Source organism: Sus scrofa, chromosome X (assembly GCF_000003025.6).
Source record: "Sus scrofa isolate TJ Tabasco breed Duroc chromosome X, Sscrofa11.1, whole genome shotgun sequence".
In the NCBI taxonomy this organism is placed as follows: Eukaryota; Metazoa; Chordata; class Mammalia; order Artiodactyla; family Suidae; genus Sus; species Sus scrofa.
Genome location: NC_010461.5, coordinates 12,287,008 through 12,305,535, shown reverse-complemented (window position 1 = coordinate 12,305,535; position 18,528 = coordinate 12,287,008). Strand labels below are relative to the sequence as shown.

Sequence of the window (18,528 nt, the reverse complement as noted above, 5' to 3'; positions counted from 1 at the left end):
ACTCACAGTCTCGGTTCCGGGTTTTGTAAGTGCAGGTGTAGAGGCTGCAAGGTCTCGCTGACATGGACCTCGGAATCTGGAACCTTCTCCACAGTGCCCTGCACGGAGAGGCTTGAAGAATGACCCTCAGGCGACTCAGCATCACCATCTTTAGCTTGAAGTCTTGATCAGCTCCCAAGCACCTTGCAGGAACCTAATGACCTAGAGGCAAAAGGACAGAGAAGGAAAAGCCCTAAACAAGAGAGGCGGCCCATTAGACAGCATCGTTCAGATGATGAGTATGGGGGAGGGGAGGCGAGAATCAATCGTCTGTCCGCTCTGGTTCCTCACTGGTCATCCCAGGACGACAGACTGACGTGGCCTCCCTCCCTGTGTGCTTTGGGCTCTCGACTGCACCCCTGCCATGTGCAGCCCGGCTCTCCCACCTCCCCACGCTCCCTGCAGCTGCTCCTCCTTCCCTGAACCACTCTTCCTCCATCTGTGCCTGGGAATTCCTATCCACCCTTTCATGATCACATCCAGTCTCACTTCCTAGAAGCCTCCCTTGCCCAGGCCCTGTCTTGCTGAGCCCAGCGCCGTCTTCTTGGTCCTGGTGCTTATGGCAGTTGAGTTAAATAACTGATCAGGAATGAGCTTAAGTGTCCATCTCCCCAGCTCCGAAGCCCCATGGTGGTAGGGACCATGCCTATGTCAGGCGTGGCTGCATCTCCTAGGGACACAGGGCCTGGCATGTGATGGCTGCTGGATGAGTGTGAGGGAATGAGCCCAGGAGGATTCCTTGGTGATGGAGCAGACGTCGATCCCAGTCGCAGGAACCCAGAACCGTGAAGTGACTGCCAGCGTGTTCCCAGGCTAGAGGTCCAATTGGAGCTGCAGCCGCCAGCCTACGCCACAGCCACACACGGGGTCCGAACAGCATCTGCCACCTACACCACAGCTCCTTCCTGGCGACACCACATCCTTAACCCACTGAGCGAGGCCAGGGAGGGAACCCGCATTCCCATGATACTAATCGGGTTCTTAACCCGCTGAGCCATGACAGGAACGCCTGAAACACTTTTAAATGCTAGTCCTTTAAGAGGTGGGTCTCCCATCCCTCCGTGTAAGACCTGAAGCACCCCCAGAGTCCTGCCTGTTCTGAGAAAGGAACCTACCTGAATTTGAACCTACCCTAGTTTCACAGGGTGGGAATTCTGCCAGCGTGCACTTGCATTTCAACATTTATTGTCATTTCTTTGCACTAGACATTAGGTTGCGTGTTGTGATGTGTAGAGGAAGTAGATCGTAAAAAGGCATGAAGTTCTGGGACATGCTATAATGTGAGGAATTCAAGCCATAATGCTAAGCGAAGGAAGCTAGACAGAAAAGGTTCCAGTCATAGGAAATCCTCGGAATAGGGGAATCTGTAGAGACAGGAAGCCAGGTGGTTGCCAGGGGCTGGAGGAGAAGCAAACGAGGAGCAACTGATTAATGGGTACAGGTTTGGGGGGTGTTTTAGAACTAGATGGAGGAGGCGACTTGCATGACAGGGTGAATGTACTAACTGCCCCTGAATTGTGCACTTCAAAATGGCTAATGCTGGAGTTCCCGGCGTGGCTCAGTGGTTAACGAGTCCGACTAGGAACCATGGGGTTGCGGGTTCGATCCCTGGCCTCGCTCGCCGGGTTAAAGATCCTGCGTTGCCATGAGCTGTGCTGTAGGTCGAAGATGCAGGTCTCTCTGGCGTTGCTGTGGCTGTGGTGTAGGTCGGCGGCAACAGCTCCGACTCGACCCCTGGCCTGGGAACTTCCATATGCCACGGGCACGGCCCTAGAAAAGGCAAAAAGACAAATAAAATAAAATAAAATGGCTGATGTTATGTTATGGGAATTGGATCTCAATAATCAAATAATGCACGTGGTATGGGAAGGAAAACACACACCAAACCAGTTCTCAGCGGGCGTTAGTGCCTCCTCAGAGTCTGCCTTCTCCTGCCAAAGGAGGCCTCTCAGCGATCTGGCCTTGACTGGGGTGCAGATGTGCAAAAAGGGACACGGAGGGGACAAGACACACGTCACTTACGGACTTGAACTTTATTTCTTCACACCGTCCTTCCCAAAGAGTCTAGATACAAAAAAAGCATGTGACTTCCAGCGATGCTGAGCAAGGGGGCGCACGGTCTCGCGGTGTGTCCACTGAAAGCAGTAGTGCCTGTCACTACCCCGCAAGGCACCACGGAGGCCTGGGGCAGATCTCTTTATTGCCAGCTCCACATAAGCCCTGTGCTGGGACAAGTACTGCCACATGGAGCACAGCCTGATGACATGCCCGCCTTTTATACTGGGGCCATGCCCTTTGCTGTACGTGTCACTTTCCCAGTGCGCACACAGGGAGTGGAAGGGATGGCCGCCGCCGCATTACCAGGGACCAGTAGGAGGTTCCTGAACCCCAGGGTGGCTTCTCCCTGCAGACCTAACTCCCTAGCTGGGGGTTTAGGGCAGTAATACCTAAAGTGCGTCTATGTTGCTAGAAGGTGTTTGATATTCTCAAACCAAGTTGAAATCACTTTCGTTTATAGTGTTATGTGTGTTTTTGTATATATACATTTTTGGAAGGAAGTGGGTATGTCCAAATGTACTTTATTTAAGATATGCAGAAGTCTGACAGGATTTCAAATAAAGACTGGTAATGAACTTTCACGATACCTTGATAGTGCCTTGAGTAAAATAGGAGTACCTCATTTTCAAATATCTTCATTAACTGAATTATCTGTGTAGGCTTAGAGAAAATGGACAGTTGGCCACCTCAATTAAGAATCGATTTCTGTGATTCTATTACAATTTTTTTATTTTGGAAAACTTCAAACTTCTACAAACTTCTTCAAACTTCTAGTGGAAATACTGTAATAAAACCACCTATATACCTAATACTTCATTTCAACAATTATCTGTTGGTGGCCAAGCAAGTTTTATTTATGCTCCATCCCCACTTTCCCTCTCTGGATTATTTTGAAGCAAATCCTAGACATCTTAGGAACTTATTCATGATTTTATTTTCCATAGGAAAATATCCTCCAAATTCATAGTTTCTTATCCATGAAAATTACCTGTATGAAACAGCCTCTGGTGACAGTTTATTGACATTATATGAAAACTATCCATTTTTCCAAATTAAAAACATAGCACTGGAGTTCCCACTGTGGCTCAGTGGGTTAAGAATCCGACTAGTATCCATGAGGATGCGGGTTTGATATCTGGCCTCGCTCAGCGGGTTAAGGATCTGGTCCTGCTGTGAGTTGTGGTGTAGGGCACAGGCGCGGCTCGGATCTGGCATTGCTGTGCCTGTGGTGTAGGCTGGAGGCTGCAGCTCCGATTGATTTGACCCCCAGCCTGGGAACCTCTATATGCTGTGGCTGTGGCCCTAAGTAAAAAAAAAAAAAGAAAAAGCAAACAAAACATAGCACCAAAGTCTAGTAAGTGGATCCTTTTGCAGTGCTTACCCATCCCTAAATGTAAACACTTCACTTCTCTCTTGAGATCCTTCCTCTAACCTTGGATGAGAGCTCGGGTTCAGAACTTTATGCTTCTTTCTAACTTAAAAGACTATGTCTAGCATGAAATGGCATGATTTATCACTGCAGTTCAGAGGGTAAAAGGATTATATGAACTGAAATGCTAAAGATTAAGGATTCTTAAAAAAAATCCAGAACCAGAGGAGCAAGAAAAAGTTGTTCAAGAAATTGACTCTGTGACTTCAAATGGTGCAAGGTCTGGGAAAACTCCCAGAAAATGCTGTTAAGTATTATAGAAATGAAAGTTATTATTACTCAAATTGAATTTGCTAAAATGTTACCCCTGATGTAAGAATAAAAACTAGAAAAACAGAAAGCAGTTTGGGGTGACTTTTACTATCAATTTTTTTTCTTTCTTCTTTTTTTTTGCAACTGCACTAGTATTCAGCATGTTATTTATTTATTTATTTTTCCACTGTACAAATTTTTTCCTTTTTAAGACAGTATCAAATAATTCCAACTAAATAGGATTTTCTCTGATACAGTCGATTTGTAAAATTTCAAAAATTGCTAAGAGCTATGGGAAGACCTTATCTTAATTCTATGCTTCTTTCCACTGATTTCCATTCCTAGATTGAAGCAATAATGAGTGATTATCTCATGCCAGCACTGTGCTAGGTAAAGATGATAAAGTTTTCTCTTTATTCTCACAAGCTTGTAATCTACAAAGAAAAACTAAACAAATAACTTCTCTGTGAGAGAACGAATATGTGTCTGTGTATGACTGGGTCACTTTCTTGTACAGCAGAAATTATCACAGCCCTGTCAATTAGCTATACTTTAATAAAACTTAAAAATTAAAAAAATACTCTATACTGAGATGGAAATAAAATAACTTTTCTGTTATTTCAGTTACCTTTTTTTTTTTGGCTGCCCCATGGCATATGGAATGCCACAGCCATGGCGACGCTGGATCCTTAACCCACTGTGCTGGGCTGGGGATCAAGCCTGCATCCCAGTGCTCCAGTGACGCTGCTGATCCCATTGCACTGCAGCAGGAACTCCTAATTACCTTTTTTAATCATAGTAATATATATATTTATTGTTTTTAACCTTTTTAAAGTGTACAATTCAGTGGCATTAAATACAGTCACGGTGTTTTGTAACCATCACCACTGTCTATACCCAAAACTTTTTCATCATTCCCAAAATAAATTCTGTACTCATTTAATAACTACCCATCTCTCCCTAACTGCAGCCCCCAGTAACCTCTGTTGTACTTTCTATCTCTTTGTGTTTGCCTATTCTAGATATTTCACATATGTGGAATCATGCAGTATTTCTCCTCTGAATCTGGCTTATTTCACTTAGCATAATTAAACTAATACTTCTTAAACAAAGCCAGATGTGATGACAACCCCAAGTTAATTCAAGGAGAACAGAGAGAGCAGAGGCTGTGAGTTTCAGAAGGGGGTTGCATCTGACCATGGGTCATAGTGGAGAGACTATTTTTTTTTCTGGCCACACCCATGACATATGGAATTCCCAGGTCAGGGATTGAATTTGAGCCACAGCTGTGACCTGTTATGATGCAGCAGTGGCAACACCGGATCCTTTAACCCACAGTGCCAGTCTGGGGATTGAACCTGCACCTCTGCAGCGACCCAGGCTACTGCACTCAGATTCTTAACCCACTGTGCCACAGCAGGAACTCTGGGGAGAGACGATTTTAACAGGAGGGGCAAAGGCAGAGAGATGGACAGGGATAGTATCAGGGATGGTGAGGACATTTGGTAGAGGGCAGCGGTACTTAAGAGCCAAGGTCAGAGAGGACAACTTGGGTTGAAATGGGAAGAGCCTTGGGTTTGTTTAGTTATCAACTCCAGTGTGGGGAAGAGGTAGGCAAGCAAGAAAGGACTCATTTCTTGCTTACAATCTAGATGGAAGAAGAGACTTAGTAATTGTCTTCCCAGGAAGACAGTGTCAAGTGCAAGGTACACTCAATAGAAGGGAAATGCTGGTTTGTCCTTCAAAGGGAACACTGTGATAAGACAAGGCCAAAGTTATGCCTGGTGACCTAAGGAGTTGTACAGAAAAGTGGACATGTGCTTGGCCCTGCACAAGGAGCTCTGTGGGGGTCTGAGGCCTATTAGCACAGCACCCAGAGAAGTTGGGTAACTGATCTTTGGTCGAGCTCCACAGAGAGCCTTTAGGAAAGCATTGAGGCAAAGCTGAGCTGACGCTGCAGCCTGGGTCTGACTGCTGGGGCCATGGCCTTGGGGATGGCCCTGTACTCTACAGTCATGCTTTCTGTGCACAGTGCTGAGGCTGATGACACCTGGCCCAGAGGAAGTGACTCCTGCCCACTTCCAAACTGCCTCTCTAGGGCTCGGGGGCCATGAGAGCTCCAGAGGGCCTGACATCACCCTCACTCTCGGTCATCTTCCCCATTGGCCACCCAGTGGTGGGCCGCATGTCGTGGCCTGGAGATCTGTACCTCTGTCTCCTGGAATGCTGCTGATCTCACTGTAGGGAGGACACTGACTCTGAAGATGAGCTTTTGTGTTTTTAGACCAACCCTTCCACCCGAATCCCGTTTTTTGGTAACAAAGCCAAATGTATCTGAACTTCCCATCCTCCCAAGTCTTCTCTGAGTACTTTTTAAGGTGTTGGTCAAGCAGATACCCAGGGGATGTAGTGAAAGGTGGGGCTGGATGGGGATTTGAGATTAATTCAGGGAATATAAGTTTCCAGGAGACTAGAAGAGTTTCAGATGTTATCCCATGTGTATAGAATGAAGCACTGGCAGTTTCTGATGACTGTCAGCTCAGCAACGATGGACTGAAGTGGGCAAAGAGGGGAGCCAGGAATGTCAGTGGGGACGTGAGTCCTTCAGCCATCCTTCATTCAGTCCATCACTCTTAGTCTTTCATTTATCAGAGCATCAAACATTTGTTAACTGCTAAGGCACTGTTCTAGGCTCATCAGGAGAATAAAACAAAGCCCCCATCCTTGTTTACATTCTAGTAGTGGGAGACAGACAAAATAAACAGCAATGCAATACCTGAGTCACGTGTAGACAATGAAAATATGTTCAGGGAAAAGCAGAGCATGATTCAGGTGAATTTGGAGTGCCAAAATGAAGGGGGTGTTGCATTTTTAAATAAATTGCTCAGGAGAGGCCTTATTGAGAAGGTGAAATTTGAGCAAAGGATTGAAGGAGGTGAAGGAATTAGTTATATGGCTCTTAGGAGAAAGGGTATTCCAAACAGGGAAATGCCTATGCAAAGACCCTGAGGTAGTAGTTCGTCTGGCACATTCAAGGGACCATAAGGAGGCCAGTGTGGCAGGAGTGGAGTGAACCAGAAGTAAGGTAGTTGGAGATGAGGTCCAGAGGAAGTTGATGCCAAGTCAAGCAGACTCCTTGGCCACTGTAAAGCTTCTTTATTGTGGGAACACTATGGAGTGTTTAGGGCAGAAGAGGGACATAATCTGATTTATGTTTTTTGAAGGTCGTTCAGGGTGTCCTGTTGGAAACTGATTGGGACGGGAGGCAGGAAGAAGCAGGGAACCCATTCAGGATAATCCAGGGGCTGGAACTACGGATGTTACAATGGAGGTGGTGAGAAATGGTTGGGTATTGGATATACCTTGGGGAGACAGTCTGAAATATGTGAAAGAATGGAGTCAATGGAAGATTCTTGGCCTAAACAACTGCAAGGATGGAGTTGCCATAAACTGAGATGGGAAGCCTGTGTGTGGAAAAAGTTTTGGGGGGAGAATCAGGAGCTCAGATTTGGGCACGTGGAGTTTGAAATGGAATTCCAAGAATCCAAGCGAGAGAATATGGTAGAATATTCTACCTTGTGGCAGAATGAGGATGACCCTGAACAAAGAAACAGGACCCAGCACAGGAATAGGTGCAGAGGGAAAGATGGTGCTCTTTCTGCTAATCCCATAGGATATGTGGTACCAAGGAGGCGGGCGAGAAGAAAGGTCTAGGGAGAGGAGGCAGGGCAGCTCTGGTGCTCGGGAGAGGTTGTGAATCTAGGGAGAAGGAAGACCTCCTCCCCCAGGAGTAACAGGTGTATGAGGGAGACTAACCACATGGTGTGACTGAGGAGGCTGAGACAGGGAGAAGGAACAGTCAAAGGCAATTGAGGAAGGAACAGAGCATGGACGCTCAGCTGCATGGACGGTTCCGGGAAAATCCTGATAGAAGCTCAGTTTAGCTAATGCTAGGGTATAATACCTGTAACAATACATGGGATTATTTATGCCAAAGCCAAAGGTCAGTCCCCTCTGTTACAGCGAAAGTTAGAATTTATTGAGAGGTGTTATTGAAATTTATCTGTGGGTCTTATAAATATAAAGCCCAAGCTAGTGAAACCACAAGTGTTTCATTAACAAACATAATATATAACAATGAACTACTAGCATATAATACCGGTTGTCACAGGAAATCTGTCCTTACTTAAGTCTGTTCTTAAAGATAGAACCATGGGCCGAAGGGGCTGGCAGGAGAGCTAAGTTTTCTTTTTCTTTTTTTTTTTTTAATGGCCACACCCGTGGCACATGAAAATTTCCAGGCCAAGGATTGGATCCGAGCCATAGCTGCAACCTATGCCACAGTTGCTGCACCACCAGATCCTTTAGCCCAATGTACCAGGCCAGGGACTAAACCCACATCTCTGCAGTGACCAGAGCTGCTGCAATCAGGTTCTTAACTCACTGTGCCACAGCGGGAACTCCAAGAGCTAAGTATTCTGTACCATATGCCTTTGCAATCAGTAATTATTTATGTATGTCCTTGGATCTTACTAATATGTCCCTTATCTGCTGTGTTGCAGACTTGGAAATGTGTGAGGAAAAAAAAAGATTCTGAAAGCCTTTAAAGCATCATTCATAAATCGCATATTTATTAAATGACAGTAGTTTGAACTGTGCCTGATTAGGCCATTTATGTGTATGCAAAACAGAAAAAGTACTCTAAAGTTTACAATTACATTTTTAAAAATTCCTTGATTTTTTATTGAATTAACCCTTTCTTTTCTCACCTCCTGATTTCCAAAGGAAGCAAGACTTGCAGTTCCCTGAAATGGAAATTAAAGGTTATGTCGCTATGTCTTGACTGAGAAAGCTGAATCTCTTCCTTTCACCCACTTCTTTGAGATCAGGATCCCAATCTGGGATTGCCAAAAGTTTCAACATCCATTTGTAATAACTGCTTTGTGTGCTGTGGTTAACTACCCCAGTGCAGCCAATGATATGAAATGTATTTCCCTCCTTCCATCAGATTTCCAAAATGTTCATATTCATTCATAATTCACTCAGTCTTTATTGAGTTCTGACTGTGAGCAGTCACAGCATCTTGCCTGGTTCCAGGGACAACAGAGCAGGTGTGTACAGGCAGAGAGAATGGTGCCCTGCCTTTTGATGAATTTCAGTCCTGGTACTATGTAAAAATTGTCCAAGTAAAGGAGGAAGGCCCTAGATAGTGGAAAAGTTTTCCATTCCCCAAATTTGCAAGATCGCTCTGAGGGATGTACAGGAGCAGAGGAGGGTAAGGTCTGGGGCAGTTTCCCTCACCAGAGAAATCTGGCAGTTCCTTTTCCATATTCCGTCAAGGTTTTTAATAGCAGAGCAGAGATGGCCAGATTAGCAGTAAAGGAAGGAAAAGGGGAAGCAGAAAGCAATGTGGTTTTCAGTGGCTGAGTGAGATCAAGTTCTATCCAAATTAAGGTGTACACATTAACTTCTTGTATCTTCTCAAACTTTCCCAGTGAAAATACACCAGAGGGGAGGGCACTTACGTTAATATTAACAAGTTGCCATCAACCTCAAGGCAGTAGCATTTAACACCGAATGCCACAAAGACTCACAGGCATCAGCAGTGTTTGTACTTCGGAGCGTCTCCTCTAGCTTTGGGGCGGGGCACCAAACAAAAAGGCTAGAGGGAATTGCGGAATGGAGAGGGCTCAGAGTTGTCCACGTGACACAGCTGTGATGCGGATGCCCTGCCCTGAGGGTGGTGGTGGTGACTCCATCCTCAGACTCTGGCCTATTGCGTGCGTTGCGGGGGCGGGGGGTGGGGGTGTGGAGAATAGTACGGTTAGGACCCAAGTCAGTCCCACCTTGCTGCGCCTCGGTTTTTGGAACTGCACTCGCATATCTGCAGCCCTTATTCTGGCCTCCTGCTATTTCACAGCGGGTTGGACTTGGTTGAGTTGTTCAAATCCAACCACCCCTAGCAAAACTCCCTCTTAAGGAACTGCCCTCACGCACCCCAAAAATTCCCTGAGACGGCTGTTTTCCCGTCGAGTGCAGATAATCCTAAAGGAGGTGCAGCCATCTGGTTGGTGGCTCCCCCTGTAGAAGAAGGCTGCCGGGTGGGAGAGGGCAGGCGGAGGCGATGCCCTACTCGCCTCTGCGTTCCCCCCGCAGCTACTCGCAAGACTTAACAGCTGTCCCGGCCCTGAGACCCCGTCTGCCCCGCTATAGGCCCGACTCCACTCGGCTGGTCGCCCTTACCTGAGCCTCTCCCCAGCTCACGAACCTTGCGGCTTGCTCCCGTCGGCAGCAGAAGCGAGTGGCCATCGTAGTCACGCCCCGCAGCCCAGACCACGCCTCGCCTGTACCCCTCCAGGCCACGCCCCGTAGGAAATAGTCACGCCCCTCCAGGCTGAGCCCCAGCGCTTTGGCATGGCCACGCCCCTCGTGCCAAAGCTGTGTCCCTCCCCGGCCTCGCCCCCAAGTTCCGCTCTGGTCCTGTCCCTCAAGCCCTGCTTAGGACATCACGCTCCCACCTTGCGGCGGAACTTTGTTGCCAGAATTCGAAGTTGCGTGGGTGGCACCCCCCTTGTCTCTACAGAAGTTCTCCAGGGCCTTGGGAACTGAGGTCTGGCAAAGTTTTTTTCTGGTGAAATCAGACCCCAGGCTTAAGAGCCTCGTTTAAAAAATTAGTTTCCTCAGGTTTCTCCCATTTCCAAACATCAAGACTAGGTATACTGAGAGCGGGTGGTTCAGGGAAGCGCAGACTCTGGGTAGGTGTTTCAGCCGTGTTTTTCCCTCTAGTTTTCAAGTCCACTTTACCCGAGTTTCTTTGACTCAGGTTTCATGTCCTCTGAACTGGAAATATGAGCCTGTGCTTTTTCCAGCCAGTTTTCATGTCTTTTAAACCAGAGCTGGGGACCTGTGTTGCTTCTAATCGCTCATCGGACCTTAAATGCTAGGCAGATGAATGGAGGAAGCAGAATTATTGTATTTCCTGATGTCTCTGGCTAATGACCTTCCCCCTGAGCTTTTGCATCTAGGGCCCTTTGAGACTTAAATTGAAACACTTAAAGTTGAAACTCTGATTGCCACCCTCAGTGCGCTGACATTATTCTGCTAGCTTTACTCTCTCCACTTTTAACCGTGGGTCCACAAGGAAAATGTATAGAGGTTATAACCAGCTTTCCTATCCCTGTACAGAAATCTCTGATTCATTATTTCAAGTCATATTTATTGAGTACATGCTCACCTGACAAGCCTCAGGGAGCTTACAGCCCCAACTTGGGTTGGGATGTGACAAGAAATCATGAGAAAGAGAAAGATTTGGCAAGGGTTGATAGGTAGAAAAGGATTTGGTAATCACAGGTCTTCCTGATTTGATTAGTAGGAATATTTTTGGATAGCAAACATAGGAAGCCACTTTTATTGCACTTAGTACTCTTCTTTACACAATGAATTCTCAATAATTCTTCATTGAAACCCTTTTGGCATGTGTAGAAAGATGGCAGTTATCTTCTTAGCAGTAAGATTTGCTGCTTTTATTTCTTCATATGCCAACAATAAAGTTTTTATGATAGCATATTAAGTTATCTTGTCTTCTTTTCCCACCCTCCAATCTTTTTTGGCTTGAAGACAGTGGGAATATTCAAAATGTTGCACTAGAAGGAACACAGAGAAAAGAACATTTCAACATAATGCTTTTATGAAGTTCACCGTGACCCTAAGAATTCTGCCTCATTTATAAAATGTTTCAACTGTCAGTCATTTTTGCCTGAAAAATGAACTCACAGAAGTTTGTCCAAATACAATCTGTATAAATTAGTGAGTTGATTTTTTTTTGAACTTTTTTGTCTTTTTAGGGCCACACCTGCGGCATATGGAGGTTCCCAGGGTAGGGGCCCAATCTAATGAGTTGATTTTTTTTTTTTTTGTCTTATTGCCATTTCTTGGGCCCCTCCCACGGCATATGGAGGTTCCCAGGCTAGGGGTCTAATTGGAGCTGTAAACACCGGCCTATGCCAGAGCCACAGCAACGCGAGATCCAAGCTGTGTCTGCAACCTACACCACAGCTCACGGCAACGCCGGATTGTTAACCCACTGAGCCAGGGCAGGGACCGAACCTGCAACCTTATGGTTCCTAGTCGGATTCGGTTAACCACTGCGCCACGATGGGAACTCCTAATGAGTTGATTTTTATACAATTAGTTCTACTTCAACTCCTTCCACAAATGGTTTGAAGGAGCTTACTAAAATATAGATGTTGCTGGATAAACAAAATAGTTGATAGGGCCAGGAAAAGGGGAATTTATTGAAAGGAGAATACTGCAGCTAGTGATAAGATTACCATTTAAGTGTATAGGCCATCAGATCCAAAATGATTAAGGAGTTCCTGTTGTGGCTCAGCGGAAACGAATCCAACTAGGAACCATGAAGTTGTAGGTTCGATCCCTGGCCTCACTCAGTGGGTTAAGGATCTAGTGTCGCTGTGAGCTGTGATGTAGGTCACAGATGTGGCTTGGATTTGGCGTTGCTGTGGTTGTGGTGTAGGCTGGCAGCTGTAGCTCCGATTGGACCCCTAGCTTGGGGACCTCCATATGCCACGGGTGCGGCCCTAAAAAGACAAAAGACAAAAAAAAACCAAAAACAAAATGGTTGTTTAAGGTGGCCAGAGACTTGCCCCTACGCTTTTGAATGGCAGTAGAAAAGAGGAAATGGCTATCATTTTAAGGTCTTCCAGTGTTCTTCGTAAGATAAAAATCAACCTTTTATTTATTTATTTATTTTTTGAAACAGTTTTTCTTGAATTTTAGTCCTGGGAGAAATCTAGTATCTTCCTTTAGATGATGTAGTGACCTAAGTGGGGAATAGTATCATAAAGAGTTAAACACGGGTCCCCTCAATGTAAACAGTTGGCACAGTGCATTAAATCAGTTCTGTGAGCCATCAAAACTTTTCTGTTTAGGAAGTTCCCGTCATGGCGCAGTGGTTAACGAATCTGACTAGGAACCATAAGGTTGTGGGTTCGATCCCTGCCCTTGCTCAGTGGGTTAACGATCCGGCATTGCCGTGAGCTGTGGTGTAGGTCGCAGACGCGGCTCAGATCCAGCGTTGCTGTGGCTCTGGCATAGGCCGGTGTTTACAGCTCCGATTCGACCCCTAGCCTGGGAACCTCCATATGCCGCGGGAGCGGCCCAAGAAATGGCAAAAAAAAAAGACAAACAAACAAACACTTTTCTGTTTATACAGGTACATAGATCCTCAATGGTCTGCCTTAATCCAGGGTAGCATTTTGATAATCTTTCTCCAGAATGGCACATAGGTTTCAACTCATGTGTCTACTCTGAGCTATTTGCAGTGGATGCTTGAATAACTATGTTGATTTTTGTGGTTTTGTCTAGGCTCAGAAGGAAAAAGCTCTATGATTGATTAACATTGTCTGTCATGGGTGCTGAGTGGATGAGTGGCTGCACACAAAACCTCATTTGGTATCCCTGACTTATAGAAAAGAGATCTTGTATCCAGGGCTCTTGTGTAGTCACTCTAAATCAACAATTCTTGTTTTTTGTTTTGTTTCATTTGTTTGTTTTTGTCTTTTTGCCTTTTCTAGGGCTGCTCCCATGGCATATGGAGGTTCCCAGGCTAGGGGTCTCATCAGAGCTGTAGCTGCCGACCTACACCAGAGCCACAGCAAGGCCAAATCCAAGCCACATCTGTGACCTACACCACAGCTCACGGCAACGCCAGATCCTTAACCCACTGATTGAGGCCAGGGATCGAACCCTCAACCTCATGGTTCCTAGTCGGATTCGTTAACCATTGAGCCACGACAGGAACTCCAACAATTCTTGTTAATAGGAGTTTTGATAAATATCTGACAGTAGGAGTTCCCGTCGTGGCGCAGTGGTTAACGAATCCGACTAGGAACCATGAGGTTGCGGGTTTGGTCCCTGGCCTTGCTCAGTGGGTTAAGGATCTGGCATTGCCATGAGCTGTGGTGTAGGTTGCAGACACGGCTCGGATCCCGCGTTGCTGTGGCTCTGGTGTAGGCCAGTGGCTATAGCTCTGATTAGATTCCTAGCCTGGGAAACGCCATACGCCGCGGGAGTGGCCCAAGAAATGGCAAAAAGACAAAAAAAAAAAAAAATCTGACAGTAGGGAGTCCAAGGTCTTCCTCTCATTCTGTCCCACCCACATTGATCTTCTTCTGTCCATTCTATCTCAGAACATTTTCCTTTGCTGTTTCCATTGTTTGGACCACTCTTTTCCTAGATTTACATGGCTGGCTTTGTCTCATCATTCAGTTCTCAGCTAAAACGCCATCTCTTTAGAGATGTCTTTCTTGACAACTATATCTGAAGCTGTATCCAGAGCCTCTCACTCTGTCCTGGGTATGGGAATCACCTGGAGATCACATTATAATGCAGATTCTGACTAAGTGGTTCTGGGCTGAGACTCTGCCTTTGAAGCAATCTGCCAGTAGATATAAACCCAATGTTCCATAAAAGACACTTTGAGAAGCAGCCCCACCTCTTTGTCTTGGTCACATAATCTACCTCATTTTCTTCATGTTATATCTCACAGTTTGAAATTATTTATCTGTTTATATATTGCCTTGTTTGTTGGTTAGTTGTTTACTAGAGTAGAAATCCCATGAGAGCAAAAACTTTGCTAAGTTTGTTCAACTTTGTATCACCAGCACTTAACATAGTACCTGGCACATCGGTGGGTGCTCCGTAAATATTGCTGAAGGAATGATGTTGTTGAAGATTTATTCATTCCTTAATCCCTTCAGCGCCTGCTTATTGACTACTTCAATGACTGCTCATTTATATACCAGGAACTGGAATATAAATCAAAAAAGGCAGGCGTTCCCGTCATGGCGCAGTGGTTAACGAATCCAAGAACCATGAGGTTGCGGGTTTGATCCCTGGCCTTGCTCAGTGGGTTAAGGATCTGGCATTGCTGTGAGCTGTGGTGTAGGTTGCAGACGCAGCTCAGTTCCCTAGTTGCTGTGGCTCTGGTGTAGGCCGGCGGCTACAGCTCCGATTCGACCCCTAACCTGGGAACCTCCATATGCCATGGGAACGGCCCAAGAAATGGCAGAAAGACAAAAAAAGAAAAGAAAAAAGAATCAAAAAAGGCAATACTGTTCAGGTGCCAGTCCAGGAATTGCTAGTTACTGGTCGTCCAAGCTGAGATAAAAAACTTGAACTAGAAAGTAAATCTGATATGTCACTAAGCATATTGTTTAGTTAGGATGCCTTTTTTTTTTTTTTTTCATAACAAGGCTTTCTTTCCTTTGTGTGTGTGTGTGTGTGTGTGTGTGTGTCTTTTTTAAGGCCACACCTGCAGCATATGGGAGTTCCTGGGCTAGGGGTCAAATTGGAGCTGGAAGTGCTGGCCTACATCACAGCCACAGCAATGTCAGATCCAAGCCATGTCTGTGACCTACATCACAGCTCTTGGCAATGCCAGATCCTTAGCCCATTGAACAGGACCAGGGATTGAACCTAGGTCCTCATGGATACTAGTTGAGTTTGTTACCACTGAGCCATCACGGGAACTCCAGGGCTTTCTTGATGAAGGAAGCAATGAGTTGTTTTCGCCTCTGGGGCAAGTTCATCTCCTAATCCTAGACTGTTAATACTGTGAGAATTGGCACCTACTGTTGGGACACATGTTGAGTAGCATTGATATAGGAGAGAAATATATAGTATATTACATAAAACTTACAAATTTATAATTTTTCCATCTTCAGAAAACTCATAGACAGGTATAAATCACATTTAAAGTTACAAGATTTTTAGTCACTTACTATAATAAATAATTGTGTGAAAGACCAGAAACTTGTGAGAGAGAATGGACAGTTTTTTGAGAGAAAGAATTGTGGGAGAAAATGGGAAATTGTGGGATAGGACAGAAAATTGTGGGAGAAAATGGAATTGTAGAAGGGAATGGAGAAGTCTAGGAGAGAATCAGGAATTTTGTGAGTAAAGGAAGAATTGTGGAAGAAAAATAATTTTGGGATAGGAAAGAATGAGGGGGGAAGGAATTCTGGGAGGGAATGAAAGATTGTGGGCAAGAACAGAGAATTGTGGGAGAGACAAAGAATTTTGGGAGACTAGGTGTGATGATTAATTTTATGTGTCAGCTTGGACCACAGTGCTCAGTGCTCAGCATTGGTCAAACACTATTCTGGATGCTTCTGTGAAGGTGGAGTTTGGGGGGCAATGAGATTAACATTTAAATCAGTGGACTTTGAGTAAAGCATAATACCCTCCATAATGTGGATGGTCCTTATCCAATCAGCTGAAAGCCTTCATAGGACAAAGACTGACCACTCCTGGAGGAATTCTGTCAACCAACTGTGTTTGAACTCAACTCTTCCCTGGGTCTCTGGCCTGCCAGCCTTCCCTGCTGATTATGGAGTTATCAAGCCTCCACCATCTCAATCTCTCTCTCTCTGTATATGTGTGTATCTCCCTTTGATTCTGTTTCTCTAGAGAACCCTAATGCACAACATGTTGTGAGAAAGACAGAGAATAGGCCCTTATGCCTTACCTTGGCCTTGCCACCTGAGCTCAGTCCCAAATACTGCCCGCCATGCCTCTCAGTCTTAGGACATTCCCTTGGTTGCTCTTAGGCTCCTTCATGGCCATTCCCATCCCTCTAGAGTCTCACCCCTTCACTCTGTCTGATCAAACTTTTCTTATCCGAGCCACTTCCTCTCCCTCCTCCCTTCCATGTGCTGACATTTTTTTTTCTTTTTTCTCTTTTTTCTTTTTTGCCTGCACCCTCAGCATATGGAAGATCCCAAGCCAGGGATCAAATCAGAGCTGCAGCTGCAGCCTATGCCACAGCTGTGGCAATGCTGGATCCTCAACCCGCTGCACCACAGCAGGAACACCCCATATTCCTACTTTTCTGAGACAGTCTTTGCACTTCACATTAGCCAAATAGCCTGGGCAAGCTTCTAACATTTCATCTAGGCGTGACCTTTTCCCTTTTATTGCAGCAGGCTAAATCCTCTGCTCAGTGCTGTGACTATGCAACTACTGCCAGAGCCACACCCCCTGCATACCTTAATAAACATGGCCACTATTAAAGCACCACAAAGAGGGAAACATACAATTATGGGAGAGAACAGGGAATTTTGGGAAAGGCGCATTATAGGAGGAAATAGAAGATCTGAAAGAGAGAGAATTGTGGGAGAGAACTAGCAGTTGTGTGACAGCATGGAGGACTGTGGGTTAAGACAGACAATAGTGGATGAGAACAAAGATAGATAAGAAGCAGGGAATTTGGGGAGAGAGAAGGAATTGTGGGAAAGGCAAGGTATTGTGGGAGAGACTGAGAATTCTCCCTTTGCATTTGCCCTGCCTCTTCTGCTTTGCCATCTTTGCTCCTTCAAAACTACCATGCCACTTAAACTAACAACCTACCTCTCCCTCTATGGCCACTTCCCCAGATGTTTCCTGGACACCTTACTCTCCATTCAGGGCCACTCTGTGATGCATTATACTCATGTTCTCTATCTAGGTGTCAAAAAGAGTTAGAGGAGAGGTAAAACTGTGGGAGAGAATTCTGGGAGAGATAGGTAATGGTGGGAGAGAATGGAGCATTTTAGGAGAAAACAGAGAACTCTGGAAAACAGAATTTGGAGACCTAATGGAAGGATTGTGAGGAAATCATAGCACTGTGGGACAGCATGGGGAATTGTGGAGGAGCAGGAGGATTGTGGAAGAAAACAGAATTGTGGTAAAAACAAGGTATTATTGGAGATCAAGAAAAAGAATTAACCCCTACTCTACCCATCTCCTTCCTGCTGGATCGCTTCTCACCTTCTGGCCATGCCCTCTTGCTATGACCATCTCTTCTAGGTCATGGCAGTTTTGCTCCTGCATGAGCACACATCTCGATACAGCATTCCCGTCCTGTTAGGGCCACACACCAGTTATCCATATCCATTCTCTGGCACTTATAGCCAAGACCCTTATCAATCCACAAGGGAGAGTTGTAGAAGAGACATGAAATTATGGGAGAATAGAGACTTGTGGGAGATATTGAAGGATTGTGGGAGGGCATGGAGTATTCTGGGAAAAAAAAAAGAATTATGAGAGAAAACAGAATTGTGGGAGAGCACAGGGGATTGTGGGACAGCCCAGAATTATGGAATAGCACAGAGGATGAGGGAAAGCATAGGACCATGGGATAGTATGGAGAATTGTGGGAAATCTCAGAGGATTATGGGAAAGAGGTAGCATTGTGGGAGAGAGAGGGTTATGGAAAAGCAGCAGAAGATTATGGGAGGGCACAAGGTTGTGGGAAAGCTTGGGGAATTGTGGGGGAGTAGGAAGGTTGTGTGAGCTGGAGGACTGGGGGAGAGAGTATTGTGGGAAAGCACTGGAGGGTTGTAGGAGAGCACAGGATTATGGGAGAACATGGGGGTTTGGGCAGAGCACCAAGGATTGTGGGAACACATGGGGCATTGTGGGTGAGCAGGTGGACTGTGGGGGTATATGGAGGACTGTGGGGGAAGAAGTAGCATTATGGGAGGGCACAGAGGAGGATAGTTCAAGAAAACAGAATTGTGGAAGAGCAAGAGGATTCTGGGGGGGAAAGGTATTTGTGGAATAGTATGGGGAGTTATCAGAGAGTCAGAAAATTTGAGATAGAAAATGGAATTGTGGGAGAAAGGCAATTCACTTCACTTTTCTCCCAGTCTTGTCCTCAGGGCCTGTGCCCCTCACATTCTGGTCATACC

The 18,528-nt window shown here is 45.6% G+C and overlaps 1 protein-coding gene and 1 long non-coding RNA gene across 5 annotated transcripts in view; one reads left to right on the top strand and one right to left on the bottom strand.

Moving 5' to 3' along the window:
- CA5B (carbonic anhydrase 5B) overlaps positions 1-10,143 on the bottom strand; it is a 36,891-nt gene extending 26,748 nt beyond the window's left edge. The window contains exons 1-2 of one of the 2 annotated variants that reach the window (XM_005673450.3): positions 10,022-10,143; positions 7-201 (exon numbers count right to left, since the gene is read on the bottom strand). In XM_005673450.3, coding sequence (XP_005673507.1) covers positions 7-148 — 142 coding nt within the window. In that variant the 5' untranslated portion in view covers positions 149-201; positions 10,022-10,143. Of the gene's footprint in view, positions 1-6; positions 202-8,547; positions 8,579-10,021 lie in introns of those variants that run through there. The other variant, XM_021080138.1, reaches the window with a different exon arrangement.
- Positions 1-18,528, top strand: part of LOC106506903 — a 70,327-nt gene that overhangs the window by 31,049 nt on the left and 20,750 nt on the right. The window lies entirely within an intron of this gene.